Raw genomic sequence first — 20,209 nt, 5'->3', positions numbered from 1 at the left:
CGGAGTGGGCAGACTACAAAGTACAGAATGGTTCTGTCCATGGATAGCATTGTCGATTGGCCGGCACTGAACCCATTTCCTGGGCCATTGACCGTCAATTGACCAGAATGCAATCATGTCGAACCACGAGTCATCAATCTGCCGTTTCGACGTACCAGGGCTGCGTCCATCAAAGAGGGGCCAGCGTGGCTCGATGCGGCAATCATTACCTCGGGCGTCGCGTTAGATGTGACGCACCCGCTCTGGAGTCATTCCATCGAATCGCGCTGGGCAGGCATTTAGAAGTCTCTTGGGGCTCGGTCAGGTAGTTCACCGAGGAGCTCGAGTCCTTGAGCGGAGTCCATGGCCATTGCAAGACTGTTGGCCAAAGTGAGGCCACTCGGATACCGTCTCGGATACCGTCCAACACCTCAGCATCAGCTGTCCAACACCTCCCATCGTCCCACCTCGCATCACTTGATTCCGTCACCTTATGGATCCATGCAGTTCCAAACCATGCCAGCTTAGTTCGTGGGGTCGGGCCACGGGTCATGCGGTCAAGTGTCTTCGATTTGCGGGGTTTTAGGGGCGAAAGAGGGTCCTCCGATCAATTGATGTGTCCTTTTGGCTGCAGAGCTGTCAGGTTAGAAGTGGGGTCGCATGTTGTCGATGCCGTGATGAGCAGTTGAGCACGTTTCCCATTGTTTGCCCATGTTTGACGGCAGCGGTACCTGACAGAAGAGGCTGCCTTCATCATCATCTTTGCACTCAGGACCCGAGGTTCAATTACTCCTTCGCTGCCTGACAAAGTGAGCGCCTTGCATCTGAGGCTCCGGACCTTCCAAAGCAGTGGTTCGCAGATGCACCTGCCGACAGCTGGCAACCTCGTACTGGCACAGACTGCCCTCAAGTGCTCTGACCACTGACCACTCCTGTGTCCGCCTGGCGCAAATATGCCCCACATGTGCCCTTCACTCTGCCTGCCCCACCTCTCCCCTCCAAGTGGCTGGCTGCCGACCTGGTGCTTGCTCACTCTCCAGCCTTGCAACAAGCTCCCATGTCATCATCGTTTCGGCGCAAGCTCTCGAGTCTGACAACCACAGCACCACCATCCAATCCAATCAGGCCCATGCGTCAATAGCCTCCTCCATCGGCCGGCATCCGTTTGATCGAGCTTCGGCACCATCTACAGCTCCGGGTCCGGCTGCAAGCAGTCCAAACTCCATCTCGAGCCAACTCAAAACCTTCTCAGGCAGTCGAAAGAAGCCGACATATATCCCTATCTTCTGCGCCTCATGCCAGCGGCGCGGGAGCCTTGACGATGGCTTCCACAACGTATGTCATTGCTACCTTCTCTGATACATCTTGGCCCCTGCTCACACGCTTTGTCTGACCGAATAAAATAACTGCAGCTCGTTAAAGGAGCTCGTCAAGACCATCAATACCTTCCTCGTCGACCCGTCTCTCCCACTTCCAGATACCTTCGTTGACACACTCGCCACCTTCACCCAAAAGCAAGAAGAGGATGACAATTCCGCTGCCGACCTCCTCCAAGATAGCCTGCTCTCTGTCTTCGATAAGCGAGTCAAGGGCAATGCCAAGGCTGTAGGCCCATGGATCGCCATCCTTCGACGATTGCTGCCGGTTCTGCAGACCCCAGAAAGAATTTTGCCGTGGTTTGATGCATGCAAGGGCATCTTGGACAGGGCCGATCTAGACAAATATGTCGTTGATGAGACCGTGGCCTCCCTCATGGATCTGATAACTCTTATCGACGAGTTTCAAATCTCATTTGCAGCCAACTCGGCTGCTAACCGCATCATAGACCGCCTGTTTCAAGTATGGATGGATCGCTTCTACCCGGCTCTTCTGGATGGCAACACTTCGTCCGAGTACAATGAGAGGCTAATCCGCCACGCGTTGTGCAATTTCGGGAAGAAGCGACCCAAGGAGCTCTTCACCGCCATGGATGGGTATTTTGTTCAAAGCAAGTATCGCAAGTCAGCACTGAGATTTCTTTGTGACTTTATTCAGATTCAACCACCACATCTACACCAAGTTCTGCATACGTCGCTATTTGGCAATCTTATGACTTGTTTGCAGCATGACACGTCAACAACCATCGTGTCCGCTGCGTTGACGACTCTCATCATGCTTCTGCCACACATGCCGAGCTCTTTGGTACCGCATTTGCCTGCATTGTTCAACATTTACGGCCGCCTTCTGTTTTGGGACAGAGAACACTCGAGACCGGCCGAGTGGCCCGATAGTGACGGGGCTGGTCCTGAACCCGCTCCTGGATGGGAGGTGGCAACATTTGATCCGGATGTCGACGACCAATCCATCGCTCACCTTCCCAATTACTATACCATTTTGTACGGCCTATATCCCATCAACTTTATGGACTATATTCGCAAGCCACAGAGATACTTGCGCCATGCCAATGCAGCCAATGCAGATGAAGTAGAGGTCCAGCCAACTGAGATGCGCCATCGGTCTGAAACCTTCCGGCGAAACCATCTGTTGCATCCCAATTTCTACTCTCTCACCATTGATTCTGAAAAGACCGACTTTGGCCGCTGGATAAAGAGCGAGGCCGCCGAGGTCGTGGCTGAGTGTATGGGCTTATGTCTGGAGACGGACTTGTACAACTTTGCTGATCTGAGTTCTGCGGAGATCCCTGGCTCCAGCCCGGGTGGTATCAACACCACTGCAGCTCACGGTAATGATGGGTTGGAAAAGTCCAAGGCCGATGCCGCCTTATTGAGCGGCCCGGGTGGAAAGCATGATAGCTGGCGCAACTCACACCTGACGGCTTCAGACTCCGCCTCAAGCAACCAGACACCAGTCACTGCAATGCGTCGTAGCTCACAGTCAAGCGTACCATCACATCGGGATTCTACTGGCGACGGGCGGTCAAGAACGGGTGGTACAGATAGCCCGACTTTGACACTATCGCCATCCCACCCCCAGTTGCAAGATTTAATTCAGTCTAACAAGGTCATCAAATCAGGTTTGCACCAATCGTTGGCCAACGACAGCGTCGCATCGCTTGCTCTGAGCCATCAGGACTCAGTCACAGAGAAAGCCCCTCCTGGTGCTCCAACAGCATCAGCAGCAACGGCGCCGCTTCCGCTTACATCGCACTCACCCTTCCCAACCTCGGAAATGTCTACCCAAGTTGTACACTTACAAAAGCAAATCTTACTTTTGCAAAATGACTTGAGTTTTGAGCGCTACCTGAAGCAACAGCACATGGCACATATTGGTGACCTTCGCCGCAAGCAGATGGCTGAAGCAGCAACAGAAGCCGAGACACAAAATTTGATTATGATGAACCGAAATCTCAAGAGCCGGTTTGAGGATGCTAAAAAATCCGAGATGCAGGTCAAAAAGGAGTCAGAGAAGAGTCGCGCCATGGCGAAGAAATGGGAGGCCGATTTGGCCAACAAGTTGAAAGACTTGCGACACAAGTCCAAGAAGATGCAGGCCGAAATGGAAGCATTGCAGCGGGAATTGGAGGAATCCAAACAAGAAGGCGACAAACTCCGCAAGCTGCTTTGCGCCGCTGAAGTCAAGGAACTAAACTGGAAACAAAACATGCAGTCTATTGAAATACATGGCGCCGAGATCGACCGCCTGAAGGCTGAAGTGGAACGGCTGACGAGGTCTGAGAGAGACCATCAAGCCAAGGAGTTGGAACGTCAACAGATGATAAACTCTGCGACAAAGACGGAGAGCCGGGCTGAGGCTCTGAAGATGAGGCTAGATGCACAGGAAAATGAGGTTCAGCGCGTGAAGAAATTGTTCCAGTCGCAAGTTGCGGCTCTTCAAACACAACTTTCTGAAGCGCAGGAGGAGCGCGAACGGCCTGGGTCCAACTCGAATCTCGCTGTAGAAAGTGCTTTGGCGGCCAGTCGGGCCAAGCAAGCCGAACTGCAGAAACAGCATGCTCTGCTGATGCGCAAGTATACAGCACTTCAGTCGTCACTGCTGGATATGCAGTCAGAACAGCCACCAGAGCAAACACGGGCAACGGCGTCTCAGCACCAACCAATGGACGCAGATTATCTGTCATTGTCAACCAGTCCGGTTGTTGTCAAGGCCCGGCCACATCGAGCATTGTCTAATGCAGAAGCAACAGGCCACAACATGAAGTCGGCCGGGGGGTCGCAATCCGGCGGGACTACGTCTGGTAGTACACTTACAAAAGAGGGCAGTGGTTCTCAGGCCGAAGCGTCGGGAAGTCCCATTTCTCCTGACCAGCGAACTTTTAGTAAGTTCCCAATACAAGGTGCGGAGGATAGTTTTGACTAACGGTATTTAGGCGGCCTACAGAGTCGACTGCGTCGGGACTCGAGAGACAAGAGCAAGGATGATGGCAGCAACGCTTCAGGGAAGCCAAAGAAGGAAAAGAAGTCTTCTGGCTTAAGAGGCATCAGGGGATTTGTATAAAAGTGTAATGGTGGATGAGAACGCAATCACTGGTCGTGTTACAGCGCGGTGTTAATGCGTGGCATTTGACATAGCAGTGGTATCAACGAAAGGCGTTGCACATGCCTTTGACTGGTAATGGCATATATCTTGCTGTGCCCATCTCCATGCCCAGTGCCTGATTACTTGACAGGTTGGAACTCAAACTACGCAGTCTAACTGTGGCGTGGCCCAGCAGCTTGCTAGATGTATGTATAGAGTTGGCAAATTGTACCGCGTGTCATATGACGACTCTGCTACCACTCAGACACAGTGCTCATCGGACAAAACGGCAGGCGTTTGCTTGGTGCGTCATGCAGTGTCACCCCAGAAACTGCATATATAGTAAACAACACGACCAGATCACATGTCGTTTTCCCCCTCATGCCCGGCAAGACAAGACAAGACACACACACGAAGACACAACCAGACACATCCAGGTTTCCTCTCACAGCCATGGAAAAACAACAAAAGTGCTTCGCCACGGGCCACGGCATCATATGCGCGGCGCTCCCCCGATCCGGCACGGGATCCCTCGCCGCGGCCCTCACAGCGCTCGGCCTCGGCCCCGTGCACCACGCGCTCTACATCACGGACCGCCGAGAGTACTACGCCTGGGGCCAGGCCGCGTGGAGCAACATGCCCTACTTCCGGACGGCGAGCCTGCGCGCGGCCAGGACGCTGCCGTTCTACATCAACGCCGTGGACGCCCTGCTCCCCTGGACGCGAGGGGACTGGGACAGGCTGATTGGGGGCCAGAGGGCCGTCACCGACGTGGCGAGCCTCTACACCGAGCAGCTTATTCGTGCGTACCCCGAGGCAAAGGTCATCTTGGTCGAGCGGCCTGTCGATGCGTGGAAGGCTAGTTTCGGGGAGGTTGTCCTGGACAATTTCTGCTGCGGTGCTCGGGGATTCACGCTGGGCAGGCTGGGGCCCTGGGCCGGCCTCCCGGAGTTGTGCATTCTGCGGGATATCGTCATGGGCTGGTTGGGCGCCGAGACGGGGAGGGAAGCGTGGGCAAAGATGGGTGCTGCGCACGCCGAGTACTACGCCATGGTGAGGAGGGAGGTTCCGCAGGGGCAGGTGCTCGAGTTCAAGCCCGAGGACGGTTGGGGCCCGCTGTGCGAGTTTCTGGGTGTTCCTGTGCCTGATGGTCCGTTTCCGAGGACGAACGACAGGGCTGAGATGCTGGGCTTGCTGGATCAGGCGTGGAGGAAGGTTGTGGTGACGGCGGCTGCGCGCCTGAGGCGGGGTGTGCTCTACTTAGGATTGGTTGTTTTGGCTCTGGTCTTGTTCTGGCAATGGGCTTGGGGGGGTGCTTGCGTCGGTGGTAGGGCTGGGTGTTGGAGAGAAGAGCTTTGAGGGCTTTTGCCCTTGGGTTGGCAAAAGGCCAAACGCTGGTGATGGTGTATGCATACTACCAGGGTGCAGTGTCGGAACAGCATCGATTCTGCGGCTTGGGGAGTATGATGACGGCTGTGGACGGAAGTCGAGCTGCCGCTTTTGCTTTTCATGACATTTTATATGCGCTTGTTATATTCCGCTGGACATCTTCTCCCTTCAAGGCATCGAGCCGGTTTGTATGGACGGCATGCAGGGGATTTCTTCATAGCGGGAGTGCCTAATATGGATGTAGCCATGGTCAGACTGTATTACTCTGGGCTCAATTCACGAAAACCTGCATTTGATTCCCAGTTACTCCGCTCCCTCTGTGTGTATTTTGAGAATGCTGACAAGGGCGCGGCGGAACACGGGAAAATATCAGCAGTGATTGTGCCATGCCATGCACCAGTCAAGCTCAATTGGCCTCCAGGGCGTCAATCACTAATCATGCAACAGTAATGAATGAGACGGCGCGCGGCATCCAGATGACTGGCATGTGGAAAGGCCGGCATTGAGCAGACGACCGCCGAGCACTCCGCAGAGTCGCATCTGGCTTGGCCGGTCCTAGGCTAAGCCGTGGATACAGCCATAGCACCAGTCCAGTCCATTACTCGACTCGTGCCTGACAGGGAGGGCGTCAAAGTTTTTCAATTCTTTGTTTGGGGAGGGGGGGGAGGCTTGACGCCGCCTGGACGACGAAGACGTGTTCCTGGATGTTTAACGCCTCTCTAATGGTGCAACCGCCGCACTTGTGGCGGGGTGGGGGGTGTTTCGTGCTCGATTTGCAGAGGGACAAGAGAAGCTACAAAGGGGATTGCAATGGTGGCAGTTCACTGATCAGGCCCCGATCCTCGATTCCTGGTGTCGAGAACAGGTTTTTCTTGCGTGAAAGAGGTGGAGCTTTGCCCACGTATGACGTGATGCCAGATGGTGTCTTCGTATTCTCAGAATAGCCCGGTGCGTCGTGGTATTCTGGCCGCAGCAAAAAGAGAAGAGAAGCGACAAGTCTCGTATTGTTCCACGTGGTTTGACTGACTTGTGCGTCTGCTGTTTGTCGAGACAGGTCCGGGTAAAATTAAATGTGCGGCTTCGTCATGCGCAACCTCGCGTCACTCTACGGAGTACGTTATTGCTCAATCCACCCGCGTCGGCCGTCGCAGTGTTTCTCGTCTTGCCGCAGGTCTCACTCCAGCTCAGGCACAGCGCATTTTCACCCGGAGCGAATTAATTGGCCGCTTGTTCATTGTTTCTCCCTCTTCTGCCCGACTTGACCTGTACGACTCGGGCCTGCACGCCTGACCCCGGTCCATGGGCCCCACTTCTCTCGCCACGATCTAGCCTCGACCCCACCAGCCACGACCCATCCATCGGCCGTGAATCAGCCATGCACGACGAATCCGTCCACAACCGTCCACAACCATCCAACCATCCGCAGCCAACATCCAAACATACAACGGCATCCACCCAACCTGCGCTCCATCGTGTGCGTCAGCCACTAACGGCCCAACGATGGCCTCCAGGGGTCCCAGTTCTGTGCCATTTTGGTCGCCTTCTCGTCCTGTGCTTCTCTCTGCTCGTGGCCAAGCGTGAAATGCCCTGTCCGCGCGGCCCCTGGCTAGCCAGCTCCCGATAGGTCCGTCTGGCAAAACCAAACATGGAAACAAGGACCCCCTGCGTGGTCCCACGGCCATTGATTGTTTTGGCCATTTCTGCTATTATCTCTGGTATTCGTCTCTTCTGTTCTCTTTTCTTCGTCTTTCGTTTCTACCTCTCTCCTCATACCTGTCCTGGATTGTCCTTCGTTTTAACCAGTGTAGGAACCTAGTCTTTCGTTACTCAACACCAGCAAGGGAAAGAAGTGTCTCTTACATCAGCATACACAGTTATAATATTGGCATTCGCTTACCATGCCTTCTCGCCTCCTCGCCTTGGCTACCGCCGTTTCTGGCGCCGCCGCCGCCTTCCAGGGCTTCAACTATGGCTCTACCTTCACAGACGGCAGACCCAAGGCACAGACCGACTTTGAGAATGAGTTCAAGACGGCTGCCGGTCTTGAAAGCACCAACGGCGGCTTCACCTCTGCTCGTCTGTACACCATGGTTCAGGCCGGCACCGGAAACGATGTCATCTCTGCTATTCCTGCCGCCATCAGCACCAAGACGAGCCTGCTTCTTGGTCTCTGGGCCTCTGCCGGCCAGGCCTCCTTCGACAACGAACTGGCAGCTTTGAAGAAGACCATCGACCAGTACTGCGGCCAGCTGGACGGTCTTATTGCCGGCATCTCGGTCGGCTCTGAAGATTTGTACCGCATCTCACCCACCGGCCAGGCTGCCTCTCCTGACCCCGGTGCTTCGCCCACGCAGCTGGTCAACTACATCAAGGAAGTCCGCGACACCATCAAGGGCTCATGCCTGGAAACGGCCCCCATTGGCCACGTCGATACCTGGACTGCCTATGTCAACGAGACCAACAAGCCCGTCATTGACGCCATTGACTGGGTCGGCATGGACGCCTACCCTTACTATGAAAACACCAAGCCCAATGGCATTGAGAACGCCGCCAAGCTCTTCCAGGCCGCCATCGACAACACTCAGGGCGCCTCCGGTGGCAAGCCCATCTGGATCACGGAGACGGGCTGGCCTGTCAGCGGTCCCAAGGAAGCCTCTGCAGTGCCCGGTGTCGAGGAAGCTCAGACTTTCTGGCGTGAAGTCGGCTGCCCCAGGTTTGGCAACGTCAACGTCTGGTGGTTCACTCTGCAAGACGGTGCTCCTACCATCCCCAGCCCTGCCTTTGGTGTCATTGGCTCCACGCTCACTACCAAGCCTCTGTACGACCTGTCTTGCGACAAGAAGCAGCCCACTAGCAGCAAGGCCGCCCAGAGCTCCCAGACTTCTGCTCAGTCCCAGGCGCCAACTGCCACTGGACCTGCCGGAACCTCTGTCCAGGGAAGCACTGTTCAGCAGACTACAGTCCCAGCCGCCGGTACCACCCAGCAGGGTGGTCAGTCCAACACGGTGGTTCCTCCTCCGGCAAGCACCCTTACCACCGGCAACGGTGGCAATGGTGGCAATGGCAGCAACGGAGGTAATGGCGGTAACGGCAATAATGGCAGTAACGGCAGCAACGGAGGCAATGGAAACAATGGCAGCAACGGCAGCAATGGCGGTAACGGTAATAATGGCAGTAACGGCAGCAACGGAGGCAATGGCAGTAACGGAGGCAACGGCAGTAACGGAGGCAATGGAAGCAACGGCAGCAATGGCGGTAACGGTAATAATGGCAGTAACGGCAGCAACGGAGGCAATGGAAACAATGGCAGCAACGGCAGCAATGGCGGTAATGGCGGTAATGGCATCAACGGCGGTGGTGCTGTCAACGGCAGCACCACCTACATTGTTCCTGGCCAGGGCACCGCTACCGGTACCGGTGGTCTGCCTGGTGTCACGGTTCCTCCCAACGCTGGCAGCAAGCTGAGTGCCTTTGCGGGTGTTGCCGTCGGTGCTGTCATGGCCGTCGCTGCTTTGTAAGCATGGCTTTGTGGAAAATGCACATCGAATTATGCGTTTTAATGAATAGACCAAATCAATGTGGTCTTGTCTTTGTACATTTGGGGTTATCACGGGTATTGGTCGGTACGGTCTGCGTTGGAAATGGGTTATAGAAATAGACCGTATAATATGAAACACGAATATATGCAGCATTAATTTATAGCGTGGAAGCTTTCAAGGTTGGGGTGAATTTCATTTAATTACTAAGTAACTAGTCTCATCTCAGGCGGACATGGCAAGTTGTCCTGAGCTTCGCTTTTCTAGTAGTGCCAATTGCTCTGTCTTTTATCAATCACAACCAACATGGAAAGTGACATTGCACCACCCCCTGCCTTCAAGGTTATTGGGCAAGGTTGTTGTCAATCGTGTCCCGGATCCTACCCTTGAGCTCGGGCCAAGGGTCCAATGCAGCGGGCGGAGCTACCGGAGCTCCGCGGCGGGACGCTCTGATTGGCGGCGGCTTCGCCCCATGAAGATTGGCCAGATAGCAACTCGTGACAATTCCTGCATCTCAATTGCCATGTTGCAACGCCAATTTTCGGCCCCGATAGCCTCGTTGTCTTCGTTGTCGAGCCCTCTCACATCCCTACGAACCAATTGCCAGACCATGGCGCGCCCAGCAGTCCTATGGCTGCTCCTCGCCCTGACAGCCTGCGCGCTCGCGGCACCCCAAAACGTCGTCAGCAAGCATGCCCTCGAGAGCTTGAGCCTCGACGACCTCGACCATCAACTCCAGGTATGTGAACATTCGCCTTGCTCCGCTCCACGATGTATTTTAACCAGCGCAATAACAGACGTGCCCAATTGTCCAAGAGCTGTCGGCCGTCAAGCACGCCCATCACGCCGCGGCGCCCTCGTCCCTCACGACGCGCCTCTTCGCCGTCCTCTTCCCCGGGTCTCCTGCCGTCAACGCCCTCCTCGCGACGCTGTACATCTCTGGACCACCCAACTTTCTGCTCGCACTATGCCCGACGAACATTGACCCGTCGTCGCTGAGCGTCATGGTCGCTTTTGCCGTGGGCGGCCTGCTGGGCGACACGCTGTTCCACCTGCTGCCCGAGATTTTCTTGGGCGAGGACGAGCCCGACAGGGCCAGGTTTGTGCTTGTCGAGCCCAACAGGAACTTGGTCCTGGGGCTAGCCATCCTCGTTGGGTTCATGACGTTTGTCGCCATGGACAAGGGGCTGCGGATCGCGACCGGCGGCGCGGGCCACGACCACCACTCGCATGCACACGCCCACGAGGGTGATGCCCAGACGACCACGGCGGCTGCGACCGGCGCCGACACTGGCACCGGAAACGGGCACGTCAAGTCGCGCAGGAAGGGCAAGGGCAAGAAGGAAGATGCCGACGAGGACCAGCACAAGGAGGTGAATCCCAGCGTGAAACTAGGGGGGTACCTCAACTTGATGTCAGTAGCTGAATTTCCACACCTGAGTTACAAAAGAGAGAGAGAGGAGAACAGGAAAAGGACAACAAGTTGTGCTAACGAAACAAAATCTGCAGCGCCGACTTTACGCACAACATCACCGACGGCCTCGCCATGTCTGCCAGTTTCTATGCGTCGCCAACCATTGGCGCCACCACCACGGTCGCCGTCTTCTTCCACGAAATCCCCCACGAGGTCGGCGACTTTGCGCTCCTCGTGCAGTCGGGCTTCTCCAAGCGGGCGGCCATGGCGTCGCAGTTTGTCACGGCCATTGGCGCGCTGATGGGCACCCTGATCGGCATTGCCATTCAGGAATTCGGCGGCGGGAACACGGACGGCGAGGATTCCATGCCGCGCAATGCTGGGCTCTGGGGCACAAGCCTGGTACGTCGTCGTTGATTTTTTTTTTTTTCTTAATTTAAATTTCCCGCTTCTCAATACCAGATGCTAACCTGGCAACCAGACCTGGGGTGACATGTTGCTGCCCTTTACTGCCGGCACGTTCCTCTACGTCGGCACCGTGGCGGTCATCCCGGAGCTCCTGGAGACGGGACCCAACAAGATGCAGGAGCTTCGAAAGACGCTGGTGCAGTTCTCTGCCGTGGCGGTCGGCGCGGGCATCATGCTGTACATTTCGTGGCACGACTAGCGTTTTTTACTCGTCGTTTGCATTTGGGAGGGGGGACAGGATTTGGAACAGGGCCGGCCCATCTGCGTGCTGGGAAATAAATGCACTCGGGGAACAAACATGTCGGTATGACAGCGCGGAACCAGGTAACCAGCTCCCTTCGTAGGTTTCATCATTGAAGGTGGCAGCACATACTCGAGTACCTACTGGGCAAGTAAGGATAATGGGAGTGTCGGCAGAGGGCATTGAAGATGGCATTGAAGATGGCATACAGACTTCAGACATCTTCGGCCAATACCGAGACGTACGTACCTGAGCTTCAACATTTGACTCTGACACTTCAACCTCACATTTGCTGCGGGTTTGTGCCCCTGGTTGTGCAGGCCAAGGCAGCATTAGGCCATCATAATACCTGTTCAATGAACGTTATATGTGTTGATTGATTCTTGTGTTCAGCCCATACCACACCGGGTCGTGTTGAGCCTGTCGCCTGCCGACCCCAGAGTTAAGCGAAACAAACCAGAATATGCTTTGCTACGTTTATGTTTTATTACCCTACTTGGATTCCCAACACAAACAATCAATAAACTTGGCGTCATAACGACCAAGCAGACAAATAAGCGCCTTTGAATGCACTTGAAACCTGAACTTTTAGTTCCTCTGCTACCCTAACTAGTACGTAGATAGTCCCGGATAATTGGACCGGCAGAGACACAAAGACACGGGAATGAGGCCGGGTATGTCGATGGCGGTGCGCACGCGTCTTCTTTCGAATAATAGTTGCCAACTATTGTTCAAGCGGTCACAGTTGGTCCGAGCGTTCAGGGTCCTTTGACGACCTGCATCAGGCGCAACCATCGGTGGTGGGAGGCTGCGGCAACACCATCCAAGGCATGCATGGGACATGGGACATGGGCCACGGTGCACGGGAACAAGCCTGTGCCTATGAGTGGCCCGGCCAACGGGTTTCGTGCCGCAACTTCCGCAACATCTAGAAACTTCGCAGTCTGAGGGATTCGAGCAACATCTGGAGCTTGAGTCAAGGACCCAATAAGAATGGTGCGCTAATCCCGAGACGGCGATCGGCTGGCATATTATGCATGGAAATGATGGGGACAATCTAGCAAGGGCTGAAGAAGACATCTTGGTCCTCGTTTGAGAGCATCAGCAGGCCTTTCAATACCACCCATGCATGGCCTTGTCGACATCGACTTTTGCGGCGAAGCTACCGAGTATCTTGATGAGTTTGCGTGATGAGCTAACATTTCGTATGACTGCGAGGCTGCTTGGGATGCGACTTAGTTTCGCAAGCCACGGCACCAAAAAAAAAGCATCTTGGCTTCTTGATGGTGGGAGGGTGCCTGCACACCCGCCCATCCCACACATCGTATGTATGTGCATACATACAAAGTGCAGCCCTCGGAGCGCCGACGCGCGCATTGCGGGCGTAAGATCGGGAAAAAAAAGAAGGGAACGCTCCGAGGTGACAAAGAAAGTACCGGTACTAACATGGATGGTTAGCTTTATGGATGAATATTCAGGTTCGTTCCTTGGAGCGGGCTGGACGGTGGATGCTTTTTCTGGCCATGGCGGTTCACGATAGTCGAGGGGGTGATGGTAAAGTTTTTTCTGACTAGTAATAGTACTACAGCTCATTGACGGCGCAACAGGCGATATCGGAACGTGGCCTGCACCAATCTGCCATGTCCAGACCACACAAACATGCTCACACTTAAAATCCCAGAGTGTTGTGTGAATGCAAAACAAGATGTTCCCCGGGGCAAATTAAGCCGAAGGTGGTAACCGGCAAAAATTTTGCATTGACGTTGGCCATGTGCATGTGCATGTGCGGCACGCGAGAACCGACGAGGGAGACGAAACGCCTAACGGCATTGTATGTACATTATGGTGTGCAGTGATGTGATGCTTCGTAGGAAGATCAATTGACGCAGGAAGTCGACGTCGCATTGGTGCATTCTGAGTTGCTGGTTCTGGCCAAAGAGCTCATCCCCATCCCCGCATTCTCAAAAAACAAGCTCACCAGTGGCCAGTTAGTACAAATCCCCAGATTCTTTGTCTCTACAGCGTGTTTTACAAAAAGTAGCTGGGATCTCCGAGTGGATAAGGCTGTCTGTCCCCGTTGGCAGAAGGATGGCGCGGACTCCTTTGAATGTGATCAGGTGCCAGTCAGGTAGCGGCCCCACTTCATGTGCAGTACTTTTCATATACCTTCTATTAGGTGGGTAGCCTGATATAGATAAAGTATCTTTATGTATATTAAAAAAGCAAAGGTACTTTAATTCCTACATTAATACCCCGTGGGCTTATGTATCTTTTAATCTAATTTTTGTAATTGGTCCACCTCCCTGCTCGGTACGAAAGTGGCACCTTATCACATTCAAAGGGATGGTGTTGTCTGGTTTGGTTGCCAGCTGCTCTCTGCCCGGGACGGCTCTTTGACAGGCCGCCCTGGTACTACTACTCTGTCATTACCCTATTCGGGGGGGTGTGCGGTGCTGGCTTCTTTCCGATTCATTCGCCGAGTGCGCCCACTTCGTGAGGCTTCCAAGCCCACCCATTAAGGTCCAGACCGAAGTCCACGACAGGCTTCCAAATATTCCAAGTGTTCCCGTGAACACTTGTCCCTCTTTTTTTTTTTCGTTCCCTTTGCTACCGGAAAGACGCGGTGCTGTAAAAATTAAAGACATGGAAAAACACTGTCGAGGTCCTGCCACACGCGGTTATGCACCCCCAGGTAAGGGGGTCCATGGCAGGAAACATCATTTATGACTAACAAGCAATAAGAACTTGGTCATGTGGACGACGTGGAGTTGAATCGCGGTCAAGCGTGCCATGATTGAAGCCCGACCGTGGTCGAGGCCAATAAGCTGGTTTTGGTGATACCGAACCAAGGCCGTAGTGGTGCTGATTTTGCGGTGTGTGCTCCGTGGTGATGCTGTTGATAATGCTGCAAACCTACTAGTCAACTGGGGCTGGCCGTGTCAACGCGATAGTCGCACGTATGAATGTTTATTAGAGCTCACAATGTTGTTAGCCAGGAACCAGTATGCCAGGAGTGAGATAGTGCGAACGGCACTGGGAGGCTCCATCGGAAGAAATGGAGACACTGTGGACAAGGTCAGCCAATCTGGCAGAGCGATGAAATATCGAGAGCCACATGGATCGCAGCGGTAACAGTTCATGCCAGGGATGTTGTTGCAGAGTGTAACATAGACTGCTTGATGAGACGTTGAGATCGTGATCGCGGTGGGCACCGAGATGATGCATTGCATCTAGGATCTGGTGATCAGCAGGTCCTATCGCTTCTCTGCCAATGATGGCTCGCTCGAAGCAGTTTCGGCGCCCGGTCGGTCAACACTCAATGTTAAACGTGATGTAACACGTATTGTCAGTGGTGTGAATACTATGGCTTTGTCAGGGTAGCTCGACTCTAGGCACTACCTACTTAGAGGTAGTTGGTGCATGCTTACTTAAGTAGCTGGCACTTATAAATCACGCCTTGGTGTTGACTCACTGCCTGTGCGGCTCACAAGCTCCGTCGATGTAAGGGACTTGACCTTGATTGTCCATGTTGCTGGCGGCGGCGCAATGAATATGCAACCGAAATCTGTCTGGTTGTACAATCCGCAACCCCTTCCAAAGTTGGCAGCACTTTAGTGCTTGAGCTGCTGAGGCACCAAGAGAAGGTATAGGTACCCAGGTACCCAGTATTACGTCCAGCATTTTGAAATATGCTTCCACTAGGCGGAAGGGGCAAAACATGGTTGGAGCATTGTGCAGAAGCAGTTTCAATGTTGGCAAAAGATCAATCAATGCATGTCGTGCTCAGCGGGACAGCTGCCAATGAGCTTCCACAATTCGCCGCTGCCCGCGTTGACGGAGCTGTTCTCGGAACAACTTGCTCCATCCTTTCTTTACAACAGACCAAAGGCAAGAGCGACAGGCACATTGTACGGAATAGTGGAAGCGAGAAACTCGGGAAGGAGCTACCGCATATGAGTGGCGTTTGGGCAAAAAAGAAAAAAAAAAAAAAGCTAATACTACTACTAATAATAATTATAGCACATTTTGCACCACGCCTCCCGGATGGAGCGACAGCACCCAAGCGGCACGCCCCGTGAACATGGCGAGATGCCATGATGCGCGTGCAAAGGAAGGCCTCAAGCCTGCCTATTGCGTGCTCCAAGCTGCTTCCATGCAGCAAAGATGGTGGGAGGAGCCAATGGAGCCTGACGGGGCCAAATGGGTGGAGGGTGGTGACTCGAGAGTGGCGTGCGCTTGCAAAGTGTAAAGTACCGGTACTGCGTAGCACTGGTACCAAGTCCAGGTTCGTTGCCAGGTCATGGCTGTCCGCTCGCTCCTTCCTCCACCGCCGCAAAGGGGACGTCTGGATCTGTGCTGGAGCCAGCGAAGCTCTAGAATGGTCGACTCTCCTCTTCGCTTGCATTATCTCCATGGACCACGGCGTGTGCCAAGTGACACGAGATAAAAAAGATTCCATCTCCCGCTCCCTTCACGATGCTGTCGTGTGTCGTTAGAGTCCTGCCACTTTCTCCTCTCCCCTTGCCAGAGACCAACACGAGGCTCATTGTGCCTTTTCTCCTGTTGCGTTTTCGTCTGTTTGTCCTGTCAAAATATCAACGCCTTGTTTCTTCTTTTTGCACTGTCTTGGTTTATTCCTTGTGTCACGCCACTCACGACTTATACCACCACCACCTTCCACCCGCCACCTTGGTCAAAAGCCAGCTTAATTCTGCCACACATACACACACGCTTTAATTCTCAACCAATAATTTTCATTAAAACCCTGCTATTGCATCATTCTCGGAAACCAATTTCAGCCGCGGTTATTATCGATTTGGCTGATCTTCGTCCGCTCCAATCGGCAATATTTCCAAGCAAAATACTTGCTTACAAACCAATATATAAACGACAAGCCAAAGGGCGTCATCCAAGACTCTGCGTCTTGGTACATTTCAGGAGACGTCCTAGGCCGACAGTGTTAAAAAGACGTTCACATTTGGCTAATTCTACGTTGTTACTTTCACACTCGCAAGCAGAGTCCTGCAATAAGCCAAGGCAAGCTACAAGAGATTCCGCCATTTTACAAAGACAACATCAACATTTCCCACACAATGGTTGTAGGAACTGGAGCTGCAGCTCTAGCAGGAGCTCGTACGACCAAAAATGTTGTCAACCAGAAGCCCAACATTCAAATCAAGATTGAGAAACACTTTAATTCCAAGGTCTACACATCGGGGTCTACCATCTCCGGCCAAGCGCTTGTCAAAACTCAGAAGGACACTCGATTCGATGATTTTGACATCATTTTCTCTGGTATTGCTGCCACCCGTCTGGATTTTGTTCAGCAGTATCCTTCGCACTCGTTCCGACCTTTCATGAAGCTTCGAATGCCCATCGACAGATCCACTCTGCCAGAGAGTCACGTTTTTGAAGCTGGAAAGACGTACACGATCCCCTTCAACTTTGTTGTTCCTCACCATCTCACCATTGGAGCTTGCAACCACTACTGCTCTTCACCGGCCGTGCAAGAGCAGCATTTGCGTTTGCCACCTACTGTTGGTTTCTGGGAACGCGACGATCAAGCCCCAGACATGGTCCAGATTGAATACTCAATCAAGGCCAGAGCTTATCGCAGAGCATCTGAAGCAGGAGGAATCCCCCAAAAGATTATGGACGGGTACCACATCCTCAAGGTACTTCCAGCTCTTCCCGAAGATGCGCCCCTCGACATTACCTTCAGAGATGAGCGATACAGCCTGTCCAAAACCAAGACCATTCGCAAAAACCTCTTCTCTGTCAAGGCCGGAAAACTTACCGTCTCCGCGGCTCAGCCAAGCGCTATAATGCTATCCGCAGACGGACGTCATGCATTGGGCTCCGTTGCTCGGATCAGCCTGGAGTTTGCGCCTACCTCGACCGAGAGTGTGCCTCCCAAAATCAACTCTATTTCTGGCAAGATTGTCTCTTCGACATTTTTCGGTGCAGCTCCCTCTGACCTTCTCCCTAATTTGGGAAGTCGAGCCACCTACACCGCCAATCCATCTCTCAGCTACACCGTGTCGAACAACATCTTCAACAACAAGCCTGTGGAGAAAGTAGCCTGGCAGGTGCACAATGTATCTGGACGCCGGGACTCTGGATACTCTAGTTTGGGTAATGCTGATGAGGAACAGTCAGAGATGGAATGCTCTGATGACGCCTCGAAGACGAGCAAGAAATGTCCAATTCGACACAACGCCGTCGTTGACATCCCATTCAGCATTCCCATGACCAAGAAGCTTTTCTTGCCCACATTCCACTCGTGCCTAATCTCTCGCACGTACACCTTGCACCTCAACCTGTCTGTTGGCGCAACTAACACGACCACGTCGCTGGCGATCCCGCTGCAGATTGGTGTTGAGACCATTTACGAGCCCCAGAACGCCGGCCTACCAAGTTTCGAGAGCGTAATGGCCGAAAATGAACAGGCCGCCGTGGGTGGTCAACTCCATGTGCATAACGCGCAGTTTCCCGAGCTGATGGAGCACACGAACAGCATGCTTCCGGGGTACGACGAAGTCAGCCGTCGAGCAGTTCGGGTTGCGTGACCATTGATCACATTTTCGACACTATATTAATACTTTCTCTGCTCATGATGTTTTTTCTTGAGTGTTTCTTGTCTCTTTTTCGGAGTCCATTTGGATAGACTGTTGAATTCCGCTGTTACATGTACAACCCTGTCTTTAACATTCACCAACCCGCTTTCTTCTCCTTTTGGCGTGTTTACTTTTACTTGATGGCATGGTCTTTAGACAGCTTGTTTTAGGAAATTTTGGAAAGACAAAAGCATAATGAGTTGTTTTTTTTTATTACGGAGTTTAGCATTCTGACTAGAGATTGGGGAAACACATAGAGATTCATTCGAGTTTGGGGATTGTCGCATTTGTTACTATTGACGTTGTGGTGAGCAAACGTGACATGGAATGCATGGGTTTGTTTGGGAAAATCGGGACATCATGATGAATGATTGCGCGTGTTGCTTTTTCTACATGACGACGACGACGACGACGACAATACAGTCGCGAGATGAGCCTTACAAATGGCGGAAATAATTAATATAATGACTTGAAATCTATGCCTTTGCCCTGCCCGGATCCAGCCAACCCGGACTACCAAGTACGACCCGTATAACAATGATGAGAATAATGAAATGCATGCGCCAGAGAAGTGAATATCGATGATATCATTTTACAATTATAAAACAAAAAAAGTGAATAATTAAACAACAGCAGCATTTCTCCAAGACATATCGACCGCCAGCCTCCTCAAGTGTGGCATGGAGAATCCGGCATTTTGTAGAGTGTGTTGGGACGCCAAGGGTGGTTGGAGTTTGAGTTTGATATTGATTTGAGACGATAACGAAACGTGGGTAGCTATCAATGACTACATTTGGATATTAAGGCTTCACCGCAATAGAGGCAACACGACAGAGCAGGCCAGACAGTCGGGCGGTCGTGCTCGATATGCTTAATTTAATAACGATGTGACATGATTGCTACTAGAACTAGTACTACTCCGTGTTGTTTAGTAAAGGCGAACGAATGGCACGGAGTAGTATGGGGTACTAATGAGAAAAAAGTGACAAAAATAACGTTTCCCCATGCCGTTTTACAATACGACTGGGACCGGCGGGGGCCAATGGGCATCCAGCTCAAATTTGAATTCTCTGGCCAAGCAAGGCAGTGCTTGTAGCCTTGAAAATACAGGAAGGTTCTTGCAAGAAGAAAGTGGTCCTGATTGGCAGCAGCATTGTACATGTATGTACTCCGTATGCTGGGGGGGCGGCTCCACTTGCTTGCGATGGAAGGAGCGGCATGACAGATGGCTGTTTTCGAACCCGGAAGCGGGAGGTGGCATTAAGGGAGACATGAAGGTGAGGGTGAAGACGAGGCTCGAGGCACAGGCAGGCGCGCTGCAGATGGCGACTGACGATGCTTCGCTGCCCTGGCTGCCCTAGCACCTACCTCATATATGCAGGTTTGAACAGGTCACCACGCGGGACAAAGGGAAGAAGGGAGTAGTTGAGCCAGCAAGATATCATGGAGTCAATGTGTGACTGACTGACGGTAATTGAGCCCCGCTGCAGCCAGACATGGACAGCTCAACTGCCTCGAACTGCATGCATATCGCGCCACACAGAGGCCCGCCGATCCCACTCGCTCGCCTGATTTTGCTACAGGCAACGTGCTTCCACGCGTTGAACATGATGAATTCCCAATTCCCAATTCCCCCGTGTATCACCAAGTGCATACATATGTGCGCACAATATCCTGATTTGATGATTGTATGCCATGTATGTACATGCCCGTGCGTCAGTCAGGCAGTAAGGTGCCCGCTCTCCCCAATTGCCCCCTTTAGCGTGGCTCCACACCCCGGCCTGCAGGCCAAGGCGTTCTTATCTCTGCAAGGTTTCCCGCTCGCTGCGCCGGATGGGACTCGAGCATCAGCTTGTCGGCATTGACTTTGGAACAGCCACCTCATTGTGCATCTTTTTCCTGCCTCGTTTCATATCATTCTCGGTCGATTTGCAACTGCTGGGCACCAAGGAGCCAGCATTCGCATCGCATACCCCGTATCGACTGCTGCGACGGCCGACGTCGAGTCTTCTCCAAAGCCGGACCCCTGCTTGTCCACTTTGTCATCTCCCTAGGAGTTCGCAGTGAACCCAACGTTAAATCCATTCCG

The 20,209-nt window shown here is 53.1% G+C and overlaps 5 protein-coding genes across 5 annotated transcripts; all 5 read left to right on the top strand.

Annotated features, from left to right (window-relative positions):
• Positions 1–1,300: 1,300 nt before the first annotated feature.
• Positions 1,301–4,434, top strand: MAA_01171 (hamartin; the record flags this gene model as incomplete). The annotated part of the gene is made up of 3 exons (XM_007819169.1): positions 1,301–1,314; positions 1,392–4,255; positions 4,307–4,434. 3 exons carry the CDS (start codon positions 1,301–1,303, stop codon positions 4,432–4,434), a joined length of 3,006 nt encoding a protein of 1,001 aa, XP_007817360.1.
• A 402-nt stretch (positions 4,435–4,836) lies between these two features.
• MAA_01170 (uncharacterized protein) lies at positions 4,837–5,814 on the top strand (the record flags this gene model as incomplete). Its single annotated transcript, XM_007819168.2, has 1 exon — positions 4,837–5,814. The coding sequence occupies one exon, from the start codon at positions 4,837–4,839 to the stop codon at positions 5,812–5,814; it is 978 nt and encodes a 325-aa protein (XP_007817359.2).
• Positions 5,815–7,742: 1,928 nt separating this feature from the next.
• Positions 7,743–9,362, top strand: MAA_01169 (glucan 1,3-beta-glucosidase; the record flags this gene model as incomplete). Its single annotated transcript, XM_007819167.1, has 1 exon — positions 7,743–9,362. The coding sequence occupies one exon, from the start codon at positions 7,743–7,745 to the stop codon at positions 9,360–9,362; it is 1,620 nt and encodes a 539-aa protein (XP_007817358.1).
• A 628-nt stretch (positions 9,363–9,990) lies between these two features.
• MAA_01168 (zinc transporter) lies at positions 9,991–11,461 on the top strand (the record flags this gene model as incomplete). The annotated part of the gene is made up of 4 exons (XM_007819166.1): positions 9,991–10,119; positions 10,178–10,794; positions 10,890–11,196; positions 11,276–11,461. 4 exons carry the CDS (start codon positions 9,991–9,993, stop codon positions 11,459–11,461), a joined length of 1,239 nt encoding a protein of 412 aa, XP_007817357.1.
• Positions 11,462–16,596: 5,135 nt separating this feature from the next.
• On the top strand, positions 16,597–18,072 carry MAA_01167 (arrestin; the record flags this gene model as incomplete). Its single annotated transcript, XM_007819165.1, has 1 exon — positions 16,597–18,072. One exon carries the CDS (start codon positions 16,597–16,599, stop codon positions 18,070–18,072), a length of 1,476 nt encoding a protein of 491 aa, XP_007817356.1.
• Positions 18,073–20,209: the final 2,137 nt, after the last annotated feature.

Source organism: Metarhizium robertsii (genome assembly GCF_000187425.2).
Source record: "Metarhizium robertsii ARSEF 23 chromosome Unknown MAA_Scf_8, whole genome shotgun sequence".
In the NCBI taxonomy this organism is placed as follows: Eukaryota; Fungi; Ascomycota; class Sordariomycetes; order Hypocreales; family Clavicipitaceae; genus Metarhizium; species Metarhizium robertsii.
Note: the sequence above shows the minus strand (reverse complement) of the source record. Positions and strands in the feature narration are given on the sequence as shown.